At 52.4% G+C, this 25,588-nt stretch overlaps 1 protein-coding gene across 1 annotated transcript in view; it reads left to right on the forward strand.

Moving 5' to 3' along the window:
* Positions 1 to 25,588, forward strand: part of NCOR2 (nuclear receptor corepressor 2) — a 361,555-nt gene that overhangs the window by 147,239 nt on the left and 188,728 nt on the right. Inside the window, 2 exon segments of the mRNA XM_078154258.1 lie at positions 18,047 to 18,226; positions 25,441 to 25,554. Of these exon segments, the coding sequence (XP_078010384.1) occupies positions 18,047 to 18,226; positions 25,441 to 25,554 (294 nt within the window).

Below are 25,588 nucleotides of genomic sequence, written 5' to 3' on the forward strand. Positions count from 1 at the left end.
GAGCTAGGCCTGGAGTCTGGAAGACCTGGGTTCCAATCCAGCCTCGGACCCCTCCTCACAGTATGACCCTGAGCAAGTCACTTAACCGAAGTCTGCCTCAGTGTATTCATCTGTAAGATGGATATAATAATAGTGCCTACCTCCTGGGGTTGTTGTGAGGATCAGATGAGTGATATTTATGAAGTGCTCGTTGTCTCTGCTGTCGTTAGGTGTTGGAGGCAGGACTTCAGACTATGTCTGTCTCTAGAGCCGAACTCTCTGAATGTCCATTGGAGGCTCCTTCCTCCATGAACAGGCCCTGCTTTTTTCTGAAGGTGAGTATGCTTCAGTCTGAAGGGAGAGTCCAGCTGGAGAGACGGCCAGCACCACTCCTGGGGGAGAGGGTGCCTGCTGTCCTTTCCCAGCCCCGGGCCTGCCAGGATTCCCCCCCTCCGCCCCTCCCCCTGGCCCACACTGATCTTTACAGAGGAATCGTCTGCCTGGAAATAGCCTGGAGGTCCAGGAGAAGAGAGCCTGGTGGGCTCCCTGGAGGAGGAGGGGGTAATGCACACGACAGGTAGGGGTGGGGCACAAAGACCCCCTGGCTGCAGTGGAGCGCTGAGAGAGGGAGAGATGGTGGGCTGTGTTTGTCAGAGAGGGGCCAGACTGGGTGGGGGTGTTATGATTTGTGGTGGGAGGAGGGGAGAGGGAGGGTCACATTGACTGTGGAATGGGGGGTGTGAGGGATGACCAGCACACTGCCTGAGGGATGCTTCAGAGGCCAACCCTCTAAGCTTAAAGATGGGGAAACCAAGGCACGGAGAGGGAAGCAGTGACTTAGGAGCGTCGTTTGGAGAGAGAAGGGGCTTCAGAGGCGGTCTCGCCCAGCACTCATTTTAGAGGTGAGGAAACTGAGGCAGAGGGACCGGAATTGATTTCCCCAAGGTCATGCCGTGAGTGCAGAATTTGAACGTGGGCCTTGGCGACTCCAGAGCCTCGTGGGGCTCTCACCACCGACTCTGACCACGTCTCGTTTTTCCATCATACCTCTGGTGCCTGGCAGAGATTGCACGAGCTTAATCAGTGCCGTTGAATCGAGTGGGAGTGGGGCTGCCCCTGCCCCCTCTCATCTCCCTCTCCCAGGCTGCTGGGGAAGGCAGGAGGCCCAGGTGCAGACCCCTAGGGGGTAGAGGGAGGCAGCCTGCTCTGTGCCCGTGGGGGGCCGGGAGGCTGCTGAGCAGGAAGGTCGATTCAGGACAGGCCGCCCCGCCTCCTGCCCAACCAGCCTGTCCTGCTCCGGCACATCCAGGCTCCCTGGGGCCTGGCAGCTGGCTTGCTAATGCAGGAAGGCTGCTAGCGGTGCTCAGCGTTTCCAGGCCTCCCTGGGGGAGTGTGGGGGCATCGTGCCTTCCCCCCTCAGATGACCTGCCAGCTGCATGTGTTAGAGTGGAGCCCCCCGAGGGCAAAGACTCTGGCCTCGGGCCTCGGAGGGGCCATAGGCTTCAAAGCTGGAAGGGGCTTTTAAAGGTCTGGTCCAGGGTCATAGGTCATGGGGTTCCTCCTTACCTCCCCCAAGGGAGGCAGGAAGCCCCGGGGCTGCTCTTGATCCTTCAGATGTTCACGTGCACAGGGGACCCGCTTCTTGTCATCCCAGGCAAATGCAAGCCCCCTGAGGGCAGGGCCCGTTGGGGTTCTCTCAGTGTATCCCTAGTGCCTAAAGCACTGCTTGGAACTTCGTTTTTGGAGGTGATGGTGGTATCTCTCTTAAATGTAGGGAGTGCTTGGGTTCCTCTCACAGCAGATCAGTGACTAGTCTGCGATTTACTGACCCCCAGGGGGAAGGGACTTGCCCAGGGTCACAGTGCACAGTATACCCTCTGCCCCCTCCATCACCAGCCCCTCCTTTCTCCCCCTTCCCCTCCCCTTCCTTCCCCCCCCACTAGCCCTTTCTCCCTCCTCTCTTCCCTTCTCCCCCTCCTCCCTCCTCCTCATCCCTCCCCTTCTGTAACACCCCCACCACAGTCGCTGCACCTGCCTCACAGCCACCTGGCCCACCTGACAGTTGCTGACAAAGCCGTTTTCCTGGGGTGTCCTTGACAGCCGAGAGTGGCCCTGGTGCTTCTGCCTCAGCGTTCTCCCTGCCGGTGTTTCTGGGGAAATTGGGAAAAAGCCAGGAGCTCCCCAGGGAGCCCGACCCCCTGGTGGCCACTGAATTCTCAGAGGTCAGAATGGAGCGATGCTGGGGTGGGGTGGGGTGGTGGAGTGGGGGGGTGTTATATCTCTAAGGCCCCCAGTTTATTTTCCTTCTTTTCCCTTTTGGTGTATGGAGGAGGGGTGTCTGCTGTTGTAGCAAAAGTCAGATTTATTTGTTTAATTAATTTGAAAGCAGACACCCCTCCCACACACACACTCTACCCTGTTTACAGGTAGCAAAATGCAGATCACCTCCCAAAGTGTCCCACATTTAATCGTGGCCTTTCTGGGCTTCGGCTTCCTCATCTGTAAAAGAAGGGGATTTGGCCTAGATGGCCTCGGGGGTCCTCATCTGTAAAATGGGGGCATGTGATATTGCCTTCCTCCCAGGGCTGTGAGTGAGGCTACAGGATTGGTGGGAATCTGGCCAGCGTGGAAGGCTCAAAAGTGTCTTAAATGGGGCGCAGCGGAAAGAGTTCGTTGGCTTTGGAGTCTGAGAATCTGGGCTCCAATATCGCCTCCCTCACTTGGGTGTCTGGGCAGTTTGCTGCACCCCGATGGGCCTCCCTTTCTCCATCTGTGAGGTGAGGGGGTTGAGCTAAGAGCATAGCGTCTGGGAGCCTGTCATACTTGGGTCAACCTCTCCTGGCCTCAGTGTCCTCATCTGTAAAATGAGGGGTCGGACTAATGGCTTCTGAGGCCCTTCTAGCCCCAGGTCTGTGATGCCACATTAGGTGAACCTTCTGCTTCCTCCAGCCATGCGTGTGTGTGTGTGTCTGTGTGTGTGTGCGCGCGTGCGCAGCCTGTGCGCGCTCCCACTGTGGCACTCCACCCTCTGAGCTCTGCAGTCCAGAGGAGGAGGAGGGCTCTCTGTTGATCAGGGCTGAAGAGGGATTGAGCGGCCTTCTCTCCAGCTGCCCTTTCCATGCATAAAGCGAGGCTGCCTCACCAGCCCTGTCCTCTCAGAAGGGAGGTTGTCATTGCTTGCCTTTAGATGCTTGCATTTTATTACCTTCCGCCATCCCTGGCCCCAAGAGCCAGGGAGAATTTTTATGGGGAGCAGGCGAAGTGGGGCCGTAATGTCCCAGGCCTGTGCTTGCCCCAGACTGAGGTGGACGCTCCAGCGGGTTCCCGTGGGAGCTTGGAGTTTTCCAGGCTCTTAGCCCTTTGCCAAGCCCACCCCACTGCTCACTGCTTGGGCACAAGTGTCCCTTCTTTCTTGAATACAAGTATGTGTACGTGCCAGCAAAATGGGTTGTGAAATAATTTGTCAAGTGAATCCCATTTGCCCCTTAATTTCTTTTATGTTATAACGTAGGAGATGTGGTTCTATGGAAAAACTCCTAAAACACTAAGTTGGAAATTTTAAGGAAGGAAACGGATATTTAAAATTGCTGATTGACACTTATAATAGGATGACCCGCTTGGGGTTTCCTTGGTGGGACTGCTCCATCCAGTGATGCACATCAGACCCCCTCTGTGGCCTGGTGGGCAGGGCTCATGAAGGATGGTCTGTATGTGAGAGCCAGGCAGGGTTCGATGGGAAAAGCCCCGGCTCTGGTGGCCTTGGACCTGCCTCATCCCTCTTCGGTCAGTCGCTCTCTGCGTGACCTCGAGCATGCCCCTTTACTGCCCTGAGCCTTAGTTTCCTCATATGTAAAATGAAGGAGTTGGATTCTGGCTTCTGAGGTCTCGTTCCAGACCTGTGATTTCATAATGGCTAATAGTTAGCATGTGTACAGCAAGCATTTTAAGGTTTGAGAAGCATTTTGTAGATGTTTTCTCATTTGACCCTTAGCAACAACCCTGGGAGGTAGTATTTATTATTAGTCCCATTTTTCAGATGAAGAAACTGAGGCAAACAGGGTGAAGTGACTTGCCCAGGGTCATGCAGTTAGTAAGTGTCTGAGGATGAATAATAATCCGCAGAGGAAAGGCACCAGAATCAGGAGAGAATGAGGTGGTATCAGTCCTGGGATCACAGCTGTAGATCTGGAAGGGCCCTCAGAGGCCCATGGTCCAGCATTTTACTGAGGCTGAGAGACATTAAATGTCTTGCCCAAGGCCACCCAGCTACTGAGCATCGTCTTCCTGCCTCCAAGCTCAGCGCTCTCCACTGTCTGTCTTCCAAATGGATGGCTCGTTATCTAGACAATCAGCCTGTGGTTCCATATGCCTTGGGTTGAAGTCCTGTCTCTGACCCATATGGGCAACTCTAGGTCACTAGTTACAGGCTAATCGGTGACTTTTATCTGCAAAGGGACTGTCTGCCCCCGGGAAATCTCAGGTTCAGACTCTCAGACTAAACGAGGTCTAGTTTACAGATGGTGAAACTGAGGCAGTGGCTGAGGAAACCCCCTTGCCCAAGGCGAGCCTGGCCACAGCTGCCACTCTCCTGTCTGTTGCTAGTCCTGTCAAGGCTGCATGTAGGTGTGCTCTGGTGACCTTGGACTCCCTCTCCATTGCGTGTCCTGGGCCTGCGTTTGGCTCTGATGGAAGGAGATGGGGCCAGGCGGGGAAGGCTGCATGTCCTTGTGTGGGGTGAGTGCCTCCCCACCCTCTCTCTCACTGTCCTAATGCTGAACAATTACATTGAAATGCCTCTCTTTTTCCAGGTGGCTATGTACATTAGCTAATTAACAAGCCATCCTCAGCTGCAGCTCTGGGTGAGGTCAGCATGTGTGGTTATCGTTGTGCTGATGTGGGGAGGCCGGGCATCCACCCTCCAGGCCAGAGCTGAGCCAGAGTCTCTGAGAGCCCTGCCTGGCGACCTGGCTGGGCCTATCAGAATCGGGGCACAAGCCTCTGACCCTCCCCCTCCTCCTCTTTTGAGTTCTGATATGTCAGGGAGAGCTACCAGGGCATAGGAGGGTAGGCCTTGGGTTCGAGTGTTAGAGTAGCATGGCCCCAGGCAGGGTACCCAACCTCCTAGCATCGGATGCTCAGACACCTCACTAAGGTGGTAAGTTAGTCGGTTGACAAACATTTCTGAGTGCTTTCTATGTTGCAGGACTTGTGCTGGTTTTTTTTTTTAAACAAATATTGTTTCATTAGATCCTCATAACAATCCTGGGAGGCAGGTGCTTTTATTATCCCCATTTTACAGATGAGGAAACTGAGGCAGACAGGTTAAGTGACTTACCTGGGGTCCCACAGTGATAAGTTTCTGATGCTGGATTTGAACTTAGGTCTTCCTGACTCCAGGCTCTACCTGGGCCACCCAGCTGCCTAGGTAGGGGAGGGGGCAGAGTAAGGTGTAAGAAGCCTGGAAAGTTGGGAGGGGGCAGGTTGGGAAGGACTTTGGCAGCCACGCAGAGCATTTTGTGTTGGGTGCTGGGGGTGCCAGGAGCCACCAGAGTTGGTTGAGGGGGTAACACTGTCCAGCCCGAGCTTTAGGGAAGTCACTTGGGCCGCTGAGGGGCTGGATGCGTGGCCTGGAATTGAGCATTTCGACACCAGTGTAAGCCCTGGGCCAGGACCCCTCTCCTCAAAGCAGGGGGCCCAGAGAGACGGAGAAGAGCCATGAGTGGCACTGTTTGTGGCCCTGGGGAGGAGAGGCCTGTGTCTGAAGCTGCCGCCCCCCCCTCCCCCCTGTGTTCAGCGAGGTCGGCGCTGGCTGCTCTGGTGTGCCCGTGGGGCTCAGAGGGGCCATTGCTCTGTCTGCCCTCCTGCACCTGCTCCTTTCTTTCTACCGCTCCCAGGTCTGGGAACGAGCCGTGCACCTGGAACATCCAGCCTTTGAGCAGGTGGGCTCTTTTGCTCCCTGCCTGACTCTCCTCTGCCCCCTCTGGAGTCTGGGAAGCTGAGCTGGGCGGGGGCTCTGAACGAGCTCTAGCACAAAGAGTTGGTTCCACTCCTAGTCTGGACCCTCTCCCCAGATCCCTGGCTAGATGGCCAGGGGCGAGGTTGGGGCAGGCAGAGGGCTCTGATGGCCTGGCCTGGATCTCCTCCAGCCCGGAATCTGCCACCCTCCTCCTCCCCGCTTCCCCAGCCAGGCTCTTTTTCCTAATCATCTTTTTTTTTTTTTCCACATAGAAAGCAGGATGAAATTTAAACGTTTCCAGAGAGTGACATTTCCATTTGAAAAGCTGTTCATCTCAAGTGGGATTTGGGCAGCATCTCTCTACTGGGGCTTTAGAAATCTCATTTCCTCTCCCTGATAACGTGACGCCAAAGGAGGAGGGTGTTTGATGGGTGTGTGTGTGTGTGTGTGTGTGTGTGTGTGTACATATTTTTTAAATAAATGAGATTATTAGGAGAGGTGCTTCATAAAGTCACTGTCTGCCCCCCCCACCTCACCCTAGGGTTTTGCCCCTCCCAGCCCTCATCCTCCAGCAAACCCCAGCATCTCCAAGGAATCTGTTTTCCCATCATTGCTCACTGCCTGCCTCCCTCCTTCCTTCTCCCACCTCAGAGTCTGATCATCTGGGGACTTTCAAATCACCTCCATTAGCTTCTCTTTCTCTTACAGCTGGTACCACTTCTGCCTTTCTCTGGCTGAGGTGTCATTTGGGAGCTCTCCTGTGTCAAGGAGCCCTTGTCCAGGACTTGCCCAAAGGTTCCCCAGAGGGAAAAAGAGTGCGCTCTCCCCCTCTCCTCCAATCCCTCCTTCCCTCCCTCCTCCTTTCCTCGCTCTTCTTTCTTCCTCCATATCTCCTTCCCTCTTCCTTTTTCTGTCTTTTCTTTTTCCTTCTCTCCCTCTCTTCCTCTTCTTTTCCCTCTACCCCTCTTGCTCTCTCCAGTTTCCCAGCTTCTTACCCATTGGGGTGCTATGTTCTTTATTGTCCCAAGACTTTCCCAAGTTGCCTGTGGAAAATGGGAACCCATGCTGTCATTATCGAGAGTGGATTCCTGATGTGTGTGGCTGCAGAACCAGTTATCTTTTCTCTGAGCTGATTATCTGGGATGTGACAGCTATCTAGAGGGACCATGCCTGCCTTGGTGAGCATTTAATCTGTTCAAACAGGCCTGGTCTGATCTGCTGAGCTGGAGGCTGGGGGTAGGCTCAGACATGATTTCAGCCTGTTTGCAGGGCCCTTCTGTTTATTACCAGTTAATAATTTTCTTGTGCCCTGCACTTCTGTGACGCTGGGCTTTGGGAAGCCAGAGGGATGCCTTCGGCTCCCTTTTCTTCCTTTTAGGGAGAGAATAGGAGGAAAGACAGCCTGACCATTCTGTTCAAGTTATCCCCGGGGTGGATGGGCCTGCTGGTTTTGTAAGCCTTCCCTGAGGCCTCCCAGGAGAGGCTTTGTGAGGGCTTGTCAGACACAGTGTAGAGGGCGTTCCTGCTCCGGAGGACCTGGAGCTGTCCCTTCCTCTGAGAGGATTTTGTAAGATGTTTTGTAGAGAGAATTCTCATTTACTTAGGGGTTGGACTTGATAAGGTTTTGAGATTCAGGTTCTTTGAAAATCTCTGGGTCTCATGAGATTTAAGGTTAATTTCTAAGTTTCTTTTAGGAACTCAGGGGTCCCTTTGGGTCAGAGACCTACCTTCAGCCACCTTCCTATGCTAGGATCATTTCAGTTCTGCAAACATTGACCAGGGGTCACTTTAGGGAGATGCAAGGAAGGACAGGCCTCCTTCCTCTCAAAGGGAGTGGTGTTTAATTAGGCAGGTAAGACCAGCAAACAGTGATGACCGTACAGTGGAGAATTTTGTCACGACGAGGCAGGTGAGGAGCTCAGTAGATCTGATTGTGGGAAAATCTTTTCTTCCAGCTAAAAGCTGGTTTTGGTAACTTTGCCACATTGCCCAAATTCTGCCTTCCGGGTCTGTGATTCTGAGGCAGGATGCCCTGGCCTGGAGCAGGTCACCCACTGGGGCTGAAGGCCCCCACCAAGGGTAGCCAGTGCCAGAGGTCGGGACCTTTTCCCTGACCTCAGGGGTCAGGGCCAAACTCCTGCTCAGGGCTCCTGCTTCTGCTCCCTGGAGCCCAGGACATGCTTTTCAGATACTTGAATACAATTATGTCAGTCAGTCAGTCCACAAGCACTTACTTATTTAGAGCTTACTTTGTGTCTAGAAAAAGAAAGACCCAAACTAGTCCCTGCCCTCAGGAAGCTTCCATTTTAACAAACACACATATTCATGCACCCATGCACGTGTGCACACAGACACAGATATGCACACACATATGCATGCACATGTACGCACACTCCTGAAAGACAAAAAGGGGACAAGTTAGGGAGATCTCTAATTGCCACACAGATATTTCATTTTGTTCTTGGACGTAATAGGGAGCCATTGCAGTTTCTTGAGGGGCGTCAGACCCATGTTTCAGAGAAACCCCTTTGGGCAATTCTGTGGAGGATCTTAGGACTAATTTTTAAAGGGTTAATTTTCCAAGTCCTTTCTCCCCCCCCCCCCCATTTGAAAGTTTTGGGTAGAAATAGGGCACATATGGGGGTGGAAGGAGCCTCGAACTGGTGGGTGGGAAGGAAACAAGCATTTACTTACTATATGCCAGACACTGCTGGGTTTTATTTCTGATTCTTCCATTAACCCCCCCCCCCCCCGTGTGATCTTGGGTCAGTCCTATCTCCATGAGTCTGGACGTCATGGTCTCCAAGGCATCTCACCAGAGCCATGTGGTGTGGTGAACTGAGGGCTAGGACGGGCCTGAAGTCAGACGACCTGGTTTGAAATCCCAGCTCCGCCCTGGACCTCTGAGCTCCTTTCCAGCTCTGATCCTCCCAGTTCCTCTCTTGACTTTGAAATTGGCAGTATGACCATTAAATCCAATCTAGCCCAAGACACATTTATTAAATGCCTGCTGGGTTCCAGGCCTCGTGCCAGGGATGCAACGTGAAACGCAGCTTTTGCCTTCAAGGAACTCTTTTGTTGGGGGTGGAGAGCATACCACAAACCCTGCTATGGATCTGCCTTGTTGTTTGGGGAAGAAGGGGGAGCCTGCTCTCCATGGAGCCCTCCTGGGGTTCTCTGTCCCCTTTGGTGGGCTCCGTGCCCCTCATCCTGTCAGAGGGAGGCATTGGAGACATCTGGAGAATTATTCTTCGCCTCTGTGCACCAGCCAGAGCATGGTGATCATGCTGGGCTTGGGGAGATAACCCCTTGGTGTTTATTTTTGGGGCTGCCAGAGGCAAACAGGGCCCCCCAAAAAGGAACTTGGGGGGCTGCTCCCGGCCTCTGGCTCTGCTTTTCTTTCTTGGCTGGCCCCAGCTGTTATTGGGGGGCTGCCTCCCCGTTGCCTTGCTCCTCTCACTTCCGCAGCTTCCCCCCACCTCTCCCCTGCTCCTGGATCCCTCTCGTTATCCCACAAATCACGTAGTAATAAGGTCAGCGATAAACAGGAACTACAGTAGCTGATAACGGCTTATAAAAACAAATCACACGAAGCCAAGTAATTACCAGGAAAAGATCACCTTGAGAAATGAAGTAATTGTTTTCCTTTCCTGAAGCCGGGCCCCGCTTCTGTGGGCTGTGACTACAGGTCAATGTCTAGGATTTGCTGTTCTCGGTGGAGGGGGAGGGTGGGGGTGGGGGGGGGGTTTCACTGGCACTGGGGGAAGGGCTAATTCTTTGGGGTTACCTCCCTTCCTCCTTCCCCCAGGGACCTAGTGGATTACTCAGGGCAAACAGCAGAGGTTGGCATGGACAGCTCCAGTCCTGGGGTGGGGTGGGGGGATGGAGACCTTGGTTTTATGGGTTTAGCTGCAAAGAGTCTGGTTTGTGGCCAGCTGTGGGGAGGGTCAGCTATTCAGAGCCTCTGACAGCCATTCCTGGCCCTTGACTTTCTCCCCATCAATGCGTAGATAGAATGGCTCTCATATTAAAGAGTTGGGGTCTTCGCTAAGATTGGAACCGGGGAGGGATAGAGTGACATGTAACTTAGCAAACTCTGGTGACTTTTCCTTTTTTTAGGAATAGATTTTAAAACTTGATCTTTTGTTTTTATATTGCCTAAGTAGTTTCTCCCTATGTCTCTTCTTCTGTCCTCTCCATTACCCTGTAAGAAAGCTTTCCCAGTGAGCAAAGAATTATTTAAAAAGAAGAGAAACAAAGTCATCAACATATGCTGGAAAAGAACCAAACAAACATGAGGTTATATGCACTGGTCCACACTTATGGGGATCCCCTCCAGCCTCTGCAAAGGAGCAGGGGGAGGCTTCTTCTCCTATTTCTTTTTTGAGGTCAAGCTTGTCCTTTGTGCTGCAAGGTGGCAAAGTGGATAGAGAGCCCGGCCTGGAGTAAGGAAGACCTGTGTTCAAAGCCGGCCTCAGACCTTTACTAGCTGTATGATCCTGGGTAAGTCATTTAACCTGTTTGCCTCAGTTTCCTCAGCTGTAAAATGGGGATAATTAATAGCACCTACCTCCCAGGGTTGTTGTGAGGAGGAAATGAGATAATAGTTATAAAGTGCTCAGCACGGTGCCTGGTATACGTTAGGAGACTCATAAATGCTTCTTCCCTCCCTGCCATTCTCTGTTCTAAGGCCCTTTCCAGCTCTCTGAGCCATGATCCTGTGAGCCGGGTCAGGGTCTTGGAACCTTCCTTTTGTCTCTTTTCTCCTTCTTTTACATTCTAAAATGAGGAGCAGCTCAGAGATGATTCATTTATTTTTCTTTCCTAATGAAGTGGGTGTGTCTGTCTCTCTGCCCTTTCCTGACCCATTACTCCGTCCTCCCTCCATTTTTTTCCCAGTGTGAACCATTTAAGAGTTTTTTTTCCTTTTAGCTTTTCCGTGAATTTCCCTGATTCCTCCGAGCCCCCTCATGGGCTCAGCTCCTCCAGTGTCTGGGAGGGGCCAGGAGGGGGGGGTGCTGGCTGACAGAAGAGACGTGTGGGAGCAGGAAGAGGCAGCAAGGACTTTGGGGATCTCGCTGTAAAACTGGCAATTTGTTCTAGGAATGTGTTTTTGGTTTCTCAGCTTGCCTGGGCTGCAGCATTTTCTTAATTGGCCCTCCCTAATGGAAACATCTGGTGAAGGAGACCACAGCTGGACTGACCTAGTGAGCCCCCAGGAATGCTGGGAAGAGCGATGGCAGCTGGGGAGCAGCCTTGGTGCACTGGGGTCCAAGAGGAGCATGCACAACCTCGCATTGCTTAGGGAGTAGGTCCCTCACAAGAGAGCGCATTCTCCAGGCCCAGTGGTCTGGCGGTTTCTGGACTTGGGGTGGTGTTTCAGACATGGATTTTTCTGACCCGATTTCTTTCTTATTCACTCCCTGCACTGTGTTTTCCCTCCAGGGCTCCCTTTTGCAGCGTATAGGGAGCCATCCAACTTGCCAGTTAGTTTCTGTCCTGTTCTCTGACCACTGAATTTGGAGTTAGAGGGCCTAGGTTTGCATCTCAGCTCTGCTACTTTACTGCCTTTTGAACCCTGGGTAAATTGTTTAACGTCATTAGGTCTCCATTTCCTCGTCTGTACAATGAGGAGTTGGACTGGATGACTTCTAAGGTCCCTTTAAGTGGATGAATCTTAAGTGTTAGCCACATTAAGTAGCTGTGAGAACCTTGCTCTTCCCTTTTGGAGAGTCTGCGGGGGAATCTAGCAGTGCTGTTTCTGGCTGGTGACCTTGTTGTAGGCTGGTAGCTCGCCTCGCTTACTTGCAAGTTTCTCCGAGCCACAGGACAGTGGTCTGCAGCTTGCTGGGGACAGCACCTATAATTTGTTGGCTTTGAGGAGAGCAGGCCAGATGCTTGAATTTCCAGCGTTCTCACTTCATTCTGCTTTTTGGACCCTGCCTTTTGCCGGGCAGGGGACAGGGCAGAAACCTTTTCAGAAAGGGACCTTATCGACTCCCCGTTGTTGGACATTGCTTTAGGTTCTGTCAGGCTCTGAGGTGGTGCTCTGTCAGAGTCCGCCAAGGGCGGTCCTGCTGAACACCAGACACTGCCCATGGGCACGGCGTGAGTTAAGCCTCTCTGACGAAGGCTCTTTGCTGTTTTCGTCTGGAGAAATTTGCCCTCGTGGCTCTGTGGGGTCAGAAGACAGTGTCCTGGAGGGAGACCCACTTCTCTCCCCAGGTGTAAGTCCTTCCTCTGCGTTGGCCTCCCCAAAGGCTCCAAAGCCTCTCTGCTAGTCAGGCTGGGGATCTTCTGGTTTCAACTTGGTGGGAGACTCTTAAGGCATTGACCTTAGTTGTCTGGAAGGGGCTGGGGTAGAGAATGAGAGTGTTAGGGACTGCAGAGGAGAGAAAACATTTCTGATGTGCTCTGGGTTTGGTTTGGAGTGATGTTTTTTTTTTTTTAAAGTGAGGCAGTTGGGGTTAAGTGACTTGCCCGGGGTCACACATCTAGTAAGTATCAAGTGTCTGCTTTGAGACCGGATTTGAAGTCAGGTCCTCCTGACTCCCTGGCCGGTGCTCTATCCACTGTGCCACCTAGCTGCCCCCTGGGGCGGCGTTCTTGAAACCATTTTGTTCTTGTGAGCCTCTTTTGCTATTAAAATGTCGAGGACTCCGCCAAAGGGCTTTTGTTTATTGAGGTTCTATCTGTCGATATTACTAGAAAGTAAAACATCTTAGTGTCATTATGAAAATAGGTTCAACCTCAAAGACCTGTGTGGGGGTCCCCAGACCATATTTTGAAAACCATAGAAGACTCCTCCTTGAATGGACAACCATCCCCATTGTCTGATGCCTCCTGGTCTGCTAGGTATCTGAGGTTCCTGGGCTGTCTGTCGTCCTGACCAGCCGGGCGAGTCTCTGAACTCAGAGCTTAGAATATCTCCTAGATGAAAACCTGCGGATCCCGGAAACATCATCCCCTTAATGGCTCCCCGGGGGATGGTGGGGCTCCAGGGAGATCCTTCTGTCCAAGCCATGCCAGGCTGAATGCTTCTCATTCAGCCTGCCTACGGTGGTACGTCAGCTCCCTAGACAAAAGAAGCTTCAGCCGCTTTGTGCCATCCTTATTTTAAAATTTTTTATCTTATGTTTGAAACCTTTTTAAAAATTGTTTTACATTGATTCATTTCCAAATATTCATTTCCTGCCTTCCCTACCTAGTAAGCCAGGAGAAAGCAGTTTAGCAAAACCAGCACATGTGTGCCCCCATGTCTGCAAAGAAGGGAGGGAGATGCATTTTCTTAACTCTCTCCCATCATTATACTAAACTATATATTTTTATTTTACTGTTTACATTGTTATAGTCATCACATGTGGATAGGTTATACACATGTGTATAAACAAGTTTTGGTTTCTTGGCTCCACTTTGCATCAGTTCACATAAACCTTCTCGTGCTTTTCTGAATTCTTCAGGGTCATTATTTCTTTTTTTTTTTCTTTTTTTAAAAATTAATTTATTTTGATTTATCAACAATCACTTCCATAAGCTTTTGAATTTTAAATTTTTCTCCCCCTTCCTCCCCACCTCCAGGGCCATTATTTCTTATGACATAACAGCATTCTATTTCACATTCCTCAATTTAGTTAGCTGTTACTCAGTTCATGGGCATCAATTTTGTTTGTTCCTTTTCTGTTAATTTCTGTTAAGTCTTCTGAGCACCTGCCCCGAATCCCTCTTTCCTTTCTGGCTTTGGTGAATTAGTCTGGACAAAGTGCCCCTTCCTCTCTCTTCTTCCCCATCATACAAGCTGGCGTTCCTTTGTAAGCCGCCTTGGATTACTCTGGGGTGGTTTCCTGCCTTTCCCACTGGGCTCTGAGCTGTTCCAGGACTGAGACTCCCTCTCTCCCTCCCCAGCCCCGCTCTCTCTTCCCAGGACGTGGGGTGCACGCAGTGTCTCACTCCCTGTTCTTTGTCCTCTGGGCTCCGTGTTTCCCGGTTCTCCAGAGCTAAGGGCAGTCCTTGGCCTCAAGCATCCCATGCCCTGGGCTCTCTTCTCTTTCTGTCTGGGCCCAGGATCTAGGCACTTTGTTTCTTAGCTCTGTCTCCTGCTGTTTCCCCAGGCATCTAATTTATTATCTCTTCATTCTTCTCTGAGTCAAACCCTTCCCCGTCCTCTCTGCCGACCCATTTTTTCCTCCTGGACATGATTTAGTAGCTCCAGATTTCATGTGAAGGATTTCCAGATATTCCACCCTCCCCACCTTCTCCCCACATGTTCCTCACTACTATGCTGTGTTAGTCCCATTTCCCAGCTAGGTAAAAGGAGGCCAAAGGAGACATAAACTTAAATCCATGGTCTGCCAGGGAGAATAGGGTCAGGAGGTTGGCACCATGTCCTTGACCAGGCAGGGGAGCCTGGTGGCGCTCTGTGGATGATAACCAAGTGGCAGACGGGAGTTGGCAGGGATTTCCCATTCATCCCAGAAACCTCTCTGGTGCCTGCCACCCTGGGGTTGATGCCAATGCAGCTCGCCCGCGGGTGAGCCACTCACCCTTGTCAGCATCTGCTCAGGAAATCATGCCCAGATCCTCACTGGGGTCATTGATGGCTTTTGGCTTCTAGGCTGATGGGGACGGGGGCTGGAGGAGGAGGGGGGCACCCACCTGTCGTTGGCGGGAAGCCCCCAAACTTGCCTGGCTGGGGTCCAGAGAGGGACGGGGTGGGGGGGGGAGTCACAGGATGCCGCCCACAGCCAGGCTGGGGCTCTTGGAAGGCTCTGGGAATGCCAGTTGGTCCTGGAAAAGAATGCCAACCTTATGTCGTCCTTGGCCAACTGCTGTGGAGGAGGGCCTGGGGTAGGGGGGAGTTGGTGTGAACCCTCTGAGTGTTTCTTCAGCCCTTGGAGGAGCAGCTGCCCTATGCTTAGGGCAGGGGCTCAGGGTACCTGCAGGCGTTCTTTCCACCCTCCCCCCCCGCCAGGTGCCCCCCAAGAGACAGAGACAAGGCAGAAGATGAGACTGGGGAAGGCGGCCCACCCTGCAGGAATGAATGGGCAGAATCCACCTTGGCCAGGAGGACCGAAGCCTGCCTGCATTTGTGGGCTGAGGAGGCAGGGTGGTCCAATGATGAGAACCTGGGATTGGGGGGTCAGGAGCCCAGGAAAAGGAGGGGCATGGCTTTGTGGTCCATTCCGGCTCTAACCTGTCATCCTAGGACTGAGTTCTGAGTTTGAATTTTACCTGTGCTACTTACTATCTTTGACATCTTTCGCAAGCTGCTCCATGTCCCTGGGACTCAGTTTCCTCATCTGTTAAATGAGAGTTAAGATGAGCTGACATTCCCTTCTTCCCCAGATTTCTCATCCTGTCATCCCTGTGACCTCAGTTTGAATCCTGGCTCAGCCACTGCCATATGTGATAGTGGGCACCCATTTCACCTTGCTCTTGGGGTCTCATTTTCCTCATCTCTGAAGTGGGGAGATGACTCCCAGCCTCCCTCCCTCCTCTCAGTCTTCAGCCTGTGATCCTAAGCCTGGAGATAAAAGCGATCAGTCAATTAATGCACATTTGATAATCAGTCAGTACCTACTGCTGTATGCCAGGCGCGCTTCGGTCACTGGGCAGGAAAGGACAAGGAAAGAATTCTTACCCCTAAGGAGCTCGATTTGATAAGAGAGATAACGTGTAAATAAATGAGTCGATACAAAAGAAATGCCCTGAGACTTTTGGGACGCCTTGTAAATCATTCAGTTGGCACCTATTGATGAGGGTGCGGCTGCGGGCATTTTTAGAATTATCTGCTGTGTGGCAGGCATTGTGCCAACCCTGGGAGGTATGTGCTGTTAGTGGCCCCATTTTACAGACGAGGAAACTGAAGCAAACAAGATTAAGTGACTTGCACAAGGTCATGCAGCTAGCAAGCATTCTGAGACTGGATTTGAACTCAGGTCTGCATCGTCCAAAGTCTGTCTCCCTCTCTCTACCCTCTGTGATTTGTGGCCAGACCTCGTGTTGGGAGCGTTGGGCAGGAGATGCCAGGAGTGGGTCTCTGTTCCCACTCTGGAGAAGCCCACAGTCTGTTGGGTCGGAGAATCTGGTCCCCATGTAAAACACTGGCCCCTGAGAAGGTATCAGGATACCTCAGCCGGTGTGGCATCAAGTGCCAGAAATCTCAAGGTGGAGAAGGGCAGCCTCCGAGTGCCAGCCCAGCTCAATGGCGTGCTCTCTGCCCTGTATCTCCTGCCTGGCACCTGCCCTCCTTCTCTTACCTCCCTCTGCCTTCATCTGTTCACACTCTTCCATTTCTCTCCCCGGCTCAGAAGCCGCCCTCCCTGTGTGGACAGGGATCTCCCCAGCCTCTGATTGCTTACAGACCTCTCTCTGGCTCCCATTCTGGCCGGTACCATCGCGTTCCTGGTCTGTTCTCTCTGTTAGACTGTAAGCTTCTCGAGGGCAAGGCACCAGATTGTTTCCTTGCATCCTCTGGGAGCCCTATATACAAGCTGGGATTTGGATGGGGCACATGATTAAATCACCAAGCATTTGTGAAGCGCCTACTGTGAGCCAGCCACTGTGCTGAGCATTGCTTCTGTGACCGGCCTTGGTATCTGTCTTTGCCATTTACTACCTCAGTGGCTTTGATCAAGTTCCTTCGCCTCGCCACCTACCCCTCCCACCTAAAGCAGTTGCTCCCAGAAAGTGTGAAGGAGGGAGGAGCAGGGGAGGAGTCATCTCCTGCCTCCACGCCTTTGGCCAGGCTGTGCCTCACACTCAGAATGCTTCCCTTTCTCATTCCCACTGCTCAGAATCCTTAGCTCCCTACAAGGCTCAGCCCAAGCCCGTCTCCTAGGAGAGGCTCCTCCTGCGTTGCCTCCTGTGACTGGTGCTTCCCTCTCTCTCCCAGATTCTGGCTTTCTATTTCTTTTGTATGTTTTATTAGTGGAGTCAGGAAGATCTGAGATCAAATTCTACCTCAGACGCTCCTGGTGTAAAAAGTCACGTCATTGCTGTGTAAAACACGGATAAATAGCACCTACTTGTTGTGAGGATCAAATGAGATAGTATTTTGGAAGTTCTTGGCCATCTCAAATGCTATTATTTATTGCTTTTAATATTTAATCTTATCCTTTATATACATTATGTCTCATTTAATATTTAATCTTATCCTTTATATACACGTGCACGTTTCACCACCAGAAAGGTCCGCATGGTGGACATTTAGAAATATTTGTCAAACTAAAGAGGATTGATATAAGGCCATGTAGGGGAATAGAAGGAGCCCTGGACCCTTTTCTCTGCCTGTTGTGACTCTGGGAAGGCCACACTGCTTAAGTCTGCTGGGCTTCAGTTGACTAATCTGTAAAATGGGGACACTAGTATTTACATTGACTACTTCACAGGAGCTCTGTGTGTGTGTGTGTGTGTGTGTGTGTGTGTGTGTTGATGGTGGTGAGGAAAGTTCCTGGGTCTTCACCCTGTCCGGGCTCTGTTTCTGTTCTCACGGCTCTCCGTGCCCTTCCTGGCTACTTCTCCGCCCCAGTTCCCTTTTTCTGTCTCTCCCCATTCTGATAGAAGCTCCTGGAGGGCAGAGGCTATCTCTCCCTAGGCTCTTTCTTATCTGTATTCAGTACTTAGAGCTGTGCCTGGCACATAATAAGTGCTTAATGAATGCTTATGGATGTGGTGCAACTATTAGACCTCGGAGAGATAGAAACATGAGTTGATAGAGGCAGTACAAGGTGGCCTCCCTCCTGCTTGCGGATGGGGCTCGTGGGGGGGTGGGGGAGGGGCGCCCCAATCTGCAGGATGGCTTGGCTGCCCTGCTTAGGGGTGTCTTCTTGGGAGCTCTCTCCCGCAGCGCAAGACCACAGGCACTGCTGTTTGGATTCGGGGCAGTGGAGTGGGAGGAGGTATGCTGGCCTCTGGAGTGAAAAGCCTTGGGTTCAGATCCTGCCGGGGTGACCCCAGGACATTTCCTTGCCTCTCTGGGCCTCACTTTCCTCCACTGTAAAGTGGCGGAGTTGGTCTAGATGGGTTCCGGGGTCCCTTGGAGTGCTGTGTCTGGGGGGCAGAAGCCGGAGTGGGCGCTGGGTGACCTTGCCGTTTCTGTTTTCTCCCTGGCAGGATCGAGGCCTCGCTGGCAAGCTGGAACCCGTGTCGCCAGTGAGCCCCACCCGTCCTGAGTCAGAGCTGGATCTCTTACCGCCCCGGCTGTCCAAGGAAGAGCTGATCCAAAACATGGACCGCGTGGACCGGGAGATCACCATGGTGGAGCAGCAGATCTCCAAGCTGAAGAAGAAGCAGGTGATGGGGCTGCCTCCAGCAGGGATGCTCTGGAGTGCTTGCTTTGAGCTGGGAGGCTTGTGTTCTAGGCCAGCCCTGCCCATGCGTTTGCCATGAGACTCTAGGCAAGACGGTGCCCCTCCCAGGGCCTCAGTTTCCTTTTGATAAAATGCAGGGGTGGGTCTGGATGTTCAAAGTTCCAAGTTCCGGGCCCCTCCCAGCCCTAGCATTCCCTGTTCTAAGGCCCTTCCCAGCTCTGGCATTGTGTTGCCGTGTTCCTAGTGCCATGTCCAGCAGCACAGGGACAGCCATGAGATGTAGAAGTGGGGCAGGAAGCAGGAACAAGAAGACAAGGTCTACATGCTCGGAGAGCTCATATTATTGTTGGGGGGAAAGAAACTCCCCTCCCCCTCCAACAAGCCAGTCTTCCTGTTCTTGAAACAGTGAGGGAGCAGTAGGAGGCCCTGAAGGCTGAGGTCCACATCAGGCTTCCAGGCCATGGCAGAACAGACGGCCGAGGGGTTGATGCATACCCAGGACACACAGGGCACAGGGTAGGACGGTGGGGCCAGGGCTTGGGCTCCTTGGCTCCATCTCTGGAGGCTGCCCTCTGGGCAGCGGAACAACTGGTCTGTGTCTGGAGCATGGGCCCCGAGCAGGCCTGAGCCAGAGCCTTCCTGCCAGGCTCCTCTTTCCCAGAGAGCTTAATGGTTTTCTGCTTTACCATTTAATTAATCCCAGACACCTGCTTTTGGATGCCTTTTTTTTTTTCCACAGAGGTATCAAAGGAGCTTAGGGGTGTGTGGGGCTGGGGGGGAAAAGGGAGATTTATGGAACAGCTGTGTCTGCCAGGCCATGTGCATAATGCCTGCGTGATGGCCCCTGGACGGATGTGACGGTAACATCTGGCCTGATGAGACACCAGAGAAGGGAGGCAGGTGGAGACAGGCCCTCAGTGGCCCTCTGTGCCCTCAGGCCTGAGCCCAGGAGTCTCTGGTTCTGCACGTTGGGCCCCTCCTGGGACCTGGGGGGGAAGCGGAATGTTTTTCTGGGTCTGTGAAAGTCCCCGGAGGGAGCCTTCCTCCTTCCCTGCCCCTTCCCCACGTCTGGAGGGGATGTGTCCTGTCCTGGGACCGGCCCAGCGTCCTTTCACGTCCTGCACTTTCTTACCTGCTCTTTGCATGGCCTGCGTCCTTTGTCATTGTAGATCAGTTCATGTACGTAATCATAAACAGCAGGTATTTGGGTGCATTCTCAGCATTTTTAATAAGGGCACATTTGATTTAAAAATTAGAGACCGTTGATCTAGTCCAACCTCCATGTTTTACATACGAGGAAACTGAGCACAGCGGTATTCCTAGGGTTATAAATGGAGAGCCTGAAGGGACCTCAGAGGCTGGCTGGGGGCACCAGGCTCTTTTCTAGAGGAGGAAGTGGAGTTAGTCCCTAGCCTCACGTGGCAGACCCTCCTGCTCAGGCAGCTCCCTCTGTACCTCCAGGCCATCGTGGCATCTCCCTCTCTTCCACTTCCCTTTCCTCCAGTCTGTTTCTCTTAGTTCTTGGCCCATTTCACAGATGAGGAGACTGAGTTTTAGACATGAAGAAGGCTCAAGGTGCGTGGGGGGTGGGGTCAGGGATAGAGAGAGGACAGAATATGCCCATCTTGAGGGTCAGTCCTTCTCTGAGCTCTGCCTCAGTCAGGACAGCTAAAATCACCCGCCTGGGAGAAATGTTTGACCAAGCCATAGAATGGTGTGGAGGCCCCTAGAACAGAGGATGTCAGAGCCAGGAAGGAATTTAGAACCTAGAACCTCAGAGCTGGGAGAGAGATTCTCTTTCAGATGCAAAATGTCAGGGCTGGGAGGAAAGGGTGTTCAGGCTGGGAATGTTCTAGGGCTATGCTGTGCCAGAGCAGGGCTGCTTCTTAGAATAAGGAATATGAGAGCTGGGAGGAGCCTCAGAGACTGTCTAGTCCAGTCCCTTTTTACAGAATAGGAAACTGAGGCACGAAGAGGAGTGACCTGTTCAAGGCCCTGCATGGAATAAGGTGCGGATCTGAGGCTGGCCCCTCTCCCTGCCAGGTCCTCCCCCCATTCCAAAGTTTGGCTAATAAGGAAGGGTACCCAGGAGCCTCTTTTCATCAGGCAGTGGTGAGATGCGGGGCCATGCCACCCACGGATAGCCAGCCCTCTGTTTACTTTGGAATCACAGCCTCGTGGTTTACAGATGAGTGAACTGAGGCAGGCCCAGGGAGGTCGTGACTGGGATGGCAGGGTCATGAGATCCAGAGCCGGCCTCTGGACGCTCAGAGGCGGTCCAGCCAACCCCCCTCCTCCTTCTGGCCTCTGCCCTTGCCTCCCTCCCTGCACTTCAAAGGACCAGGGAGGAGAAGGGTGGGGAGGCGGCAGCTGCCTCACGCATCTGGTTTCTTTCTCCCTTTTCCGACCAGCTGAGAGAGGGCTCAGAACGCATGCACAGGCACACACGCAGAAACCAAGCTGGGGGTTCTGGGCTGAGAACGTTATGTCCGTCATGTCCCACCAGCTTTCAAAAAGAAGAGGGAAAATCACAAATAAGAAACATCCCCATCCTCGAGCCTCCCATAGGAACACAAGAGCCCCATTATTCCCTTCCCTCCTCCCCAGTCTCACTCCCCTCCTCCCTTTGCTGGTCTGTCCCTGGGAGGCCCCCTTCGATAATTAAATACATTTGTAGGCAGGGCTGGTACTGAGCGCTCCATGAGGCCTCTGAGCTTCCAAGACGGCCAGGGAGACTCGACTAGGGATTGGCTGGCCAGCGTGCGTTTGGCGAGGCCTGAGGTTGTCGGGGAGGGGTCTGGAAAGTGGGAGGCTTGTCTTTCCTGGACTCCCCCTGTACTTTGGGCAGCTGTTCCCCTTCTTCATTCAGGGGCTGTTTTCTGCTCTCATGAGTGGTCTCTCCTTCAGCTACGGCCCCCTCCACTTCCCCCCCTTACTCCTGTGGTAAGGAAGGACAATTGGAGCACATTAATTTCTGGGAACTGAACCAAGAATTCCCTCCTCAAGAAACACACACACACACACACACACACACACACACACACACACTCTCTCTCTCTCTCTCTCTCTCTCTCTCTCTCTCTCTCTCTCTCTCTCTCTCTGTCTCTCTGTCTCTCTCTCTCTCTCTCTCTCTCTCTCTCTCTCTCTCCCCCCCCGTCTCACATACACACACGTATTTTCCCTCTCTGTCACATACACACACACACATTCTCACTCATACACGCACATATTCTCTCTCTCTCTCTCTCTCTCTCTCTCTCTCTCTCTCTCACAACACACACACACACACACACACACACACACACACACACACACACACGAACCCTCCCCCACAAACAAACAACAAAATCCCCATTAAAAACCCCAGACAATCCCTTTTCTAGATAATTAGCCTGTTGGCCAGAGAGCTCTGCTCTTTGCTTAAATGACTCTCCTATTGAGCCTTTCCCTTTTCGGGTAACAGGAAAGCACCCTCAGCAGCAGGGTGACGTGACCATTGTCAGCCCCTTGGCACATCTTGGGCATGGCATCATCTGAACTCAAACCCAGATTTTCAGGTCTGCTTGCCAGTGGTCCAGCAGCGCCTCCTGCTGGGCATTTTCCTAAAAAGGCCAAAGACTAGTGTCTTTTTGTAAATGGAGCCAGGCTCACTCCCTGTTGCTTTTCAGTCTTTGAAACCTTTCTCAGCCTCTGTGTCCTCTTCCCGGTCACTGCTGCTCTCGGTTCTGGCCTCATGGGAGGGCTGAGCGGACTCTCTGGTCTCCTTAGAGATGATCTTGCCCCCCTCCCCATCAGCATGCCTGAGGCCTGGAATCTTCCTCTTCACCTCTGCCCCTTAGACCCCTTAGCAGGCCCTGCCATCCCAGCTCTCCTGAGGCTCTGTGCCCTGGATGTTAAATTTGAAATGTTTTATGTAAGCCCTCCGTGTTTACTGACCTCTGTACCGCCTCCATGAGCTCCTTGTGGGCAGAACTGCCTCCTCCTTGTATCTGAGAGAGCGGGCTGAGAAAGCGGGAGGACCTGGATCTGAGTCCCTGTTCTTGGCACAGCCTGGCTGTGGGACCCCGGGCCAGTCACTTACAGGCTCCCTGCTCCAGGAGTCTTCTGAGGCGCAGAGCAGAGGCTGACCTGCATTGGGGAAGGGAATATCCTCATCTGGGTGCTCCTTATGCCAGTGAATCCACGCATCCAGCCGGTGGCCTTGTCTCTGCCGCCACCCCTGCCCTCAGAGTGTTTCCATTCTTTTAGAATTCTTTTATGTGCTTTTAATACATCCTGGATGGATTGGATGGACATGAAGCGGAGAGAGGGCTCAGAAACTGGACAGAGGTGGGAAGGACATAAGTTTCGCGGATGATAACGAGAGCTCAGATTGTAAGGTTTACAAATCACTTCACATGTTAGCGCATCACCACGTCCCTGTGAAGTAGATGGCATTGTTACCCCCATTTTACAGATGGGGGAGCTGAGATGGACGGGGAGAAGTGACTGGGGGTCCCAGTTTCCTGGCACTCGGTCCAGCACCATCCCCTTTGACCCTGGCCTGCATCACGGAGAAGCCCTGTGGCAGGCCTGGAGGTGGGCACGGGGTTTGGCCAGCAAGAGTTGCTTTTGGACAAAAACGGGGACCCCCTGCCTTCCCAGCCTCATGCACTCCCTCTTGTCTCCAGTCAAGCTTTGGTCCTTATTTCTCTTCTCTGCAGATCCCCCCCCCCAAAAGAAAAGTCTTCTTGAGGTCACATTTGCTCAAGTCAGGCAGATAATTTCCTGGAGTAGCAGCCGCTCCAGTCATGCCGATTATTAATTGCAAATTATTATACTGTGGAGAGATGGGAAAGGGATATGCTAATTCAGGGCAGCATTAAAGTTTTAATTAGATTCACATTTGGGGGCTCTTGATAGGTTGCCTCTAATGAGCCCCCTTGAACAAGCAAGCCTTAATTTCCTGTTTGGCCACCACATTCTCTGGCGTAATTAATTAGGATGGTAACCAGCCCCACTGTCCTTCGTAACATTTTCCCGTTTCCTGAGGGCCTTGTGGGATGTGATGCCTGGGGCCCCATGAAGCCCTGGCCCTGCGCAGGCAGGGTTTCTGCGAGGTGCTTCCCTTCCCTGGCTTCGTGGTGGGGGATTGGAGAAGAGAGAGCGGGCAGGTGGGGAGCCTGGAGCCAAAGGTCACTAGCTTTTCATGGAAGGTCAGAAAGCCCGTGGGCCTGAGGGAGGGTTTGTCCAGTGGGAGAGAGCTACCTTAGACACCAGAAGGAGGCCCCCCACCCTGGCCTCCCAGGATGAGCAAGCTGGTCATGAAGGACACTTGTGGGATGGAGGTCTCATGGAGCCCAGAGTCAGGGGGCTGGCCCATATGACCTTGAAGTGGCCGCCAGCTCCAGGATTCTGCTGTCAGAGAGGGTGGGCTTTGGGTCATTTCTGCCCACTTGGCACCGGGTCTGTCTCTGTCCTCCACTGTCATGTGGGCTCTTGTCCCAAGCTGCTGCAGGGCCAGATGGGAGTGCAGTATGATTCCTGCCTACCGGGGCTTCTAGTTTCTTCTTGGAGGCTGTGGACCGAGGGAAGGGATTGTGGCCGGCCCTGCAGAAAGGCTTCGGCCGGCTGGTTCTGCCCAACACATTCTCCCTTCTCTCCTGTAAAAGTGAAAGCTTACAATGCAAAAATAAATACAGAAATGTTCTGGTGAGAGAAAAACCCCAGTAATAGACAGCATTATCTATCTAGTGCATTAAAGTTTGCAAAGCACTGGTAAATGTCATCTTGGTCCTGGGAGATAGGGGCTATTTTTATCATCACCATTAGGCAGATGAGGAAACTGAGGCTGAGAGACATTAAGTGACTTGCTCAGGGTCACACAGTATGTGCCTGAGGCCGGATTTGAACTCAGGTCTTCCTGACTCTGGGGCTCTTACTTACTGGGCCCCCTCACAACTGGGGGGAATCTGGAAAGGCTGTATGTATGAGGTAACACCCGAGTGGTGCTTTGAAGGAAGCTAGGGATTCTGCAAGGTGGAGGAGGTGAGGAGAGAGAATAGTCCAGGTGTGGCGGGGTGAGGGGCACAGCCCAGGCAAAGGCAAGGAGGTGGTAGGTGGACTAGATGACAATGCTTGGTCTTGAATGGCTGTGCACTGGTTGAGCACCTTTGGCCCTTCTACATCCGGTCCTTTACACAGCGCCTCGTCCGCAGCAGGCAGTTCGTAGAGACCTCTTGGTTATGCCTCTGTGCCCCCAGCCCCGAGCAGCCCTGTCACTGTGTCTCAGTTTCCTCCTCCATGAACTGGGCATGATAACATTTGTTCAGCCATGGCCGAGGGTTGCTACAAAATTCAAGAGGAAGGATGTATACAAAACTCTTCTTTTATTTTTATTTTTTTCTCAATTACATGTAAAAATTTTTTAATCTTCATTTAAAAAATTTTTGAGTTCTAAATTCTCTCCCTCTCTCACCTCCCCCCTCTTTGAGAAGGCAAGCACTTTAATTTAGATTATACATGTGAAGTCATGCAAAACATATTTCCATATTAGCCACGTTGCAAAAGAAAACACCAAAAAAAAAAAGCCCAAGAAAAATAAAGTAAAAAAAGTCTGCTTGGATATGCATTCAGACTCCGTCAGTTCTTTCTGTGGGAGTGGAGAGCATTTCTCATCCTAAGTCCTTCAGAATCGTCTTAGATCATACAAAGCACTTTAGAGGTCTTAGAATGTATCATAAACATAAGCTTTTATTACTAACAGTAATTAAAAAATACTCCCTGTGGTTTAAAGGCTCAGTGGTGCTCCCCTTCCCCCTTAGAGATTCCTCCACTGTTCCCAAGGTCCCTGTGTCCACGGCCAGCAGCTGGGGTGGACGTCAACCCCAGTTAGTCCTGTGGTCAGTCCCTGGACTTATCTCCCATCTGAGTCCCCCGATGACTCATAGGAAATGGTGAGCGGCTTCACTTCCTCATCCCTGGCGGAGGAGGGGGTGGCTAGGAGGAGGAAGAGGGGCATCTCTCTCTCTCTCTCTCTCTCTCTCTCTCTCTCTCTCTCTCTCTCTCTCTCTCTCTCTCTCTCTCTCTCTCTCTCTCTCCCTCTCCCTCTCCCTCTCTCTCCCTCCCTCCCTCTCTCCCGCCCTTCCCCTCCCTCCTGCCCTCCCCTGCCTTGGAGCCAGACGCTCAGTGTGTATTTCCCCTCTTTCTCCTCTGTAGCAACAGCTAGAAGAAGAAGCTGCCAAGCCCCCAGAACCCGAGAAACCGGTGTCCCCTCCGCCGATCGAGTCCAAACATCGCAGCCTGGTCCAGATCATCTATGATGAAAACCGAGTAAGTGGAACCCTTGGGTGGGTAGGCTGAGTCA

The sequence above is a fragment of the Phascolarctos cinereus genome, unplaced genomic scaffold (assembly GCF_003287225.1).
Source record: "Phascolarctos cinereus isolate Bilbo 61053 unplaced genomic scaffold, phaCin_HiC Scaffold_4;HRSCAF=312, whole genome shotgun sequence".
NCBI classification, from domain to species: Eukaryota; Metazoa; Chordata; class Mammalia; order Diprotodontia; family Phascolarctidae; genus Phascolarctos; species Phascolarctos cinereus.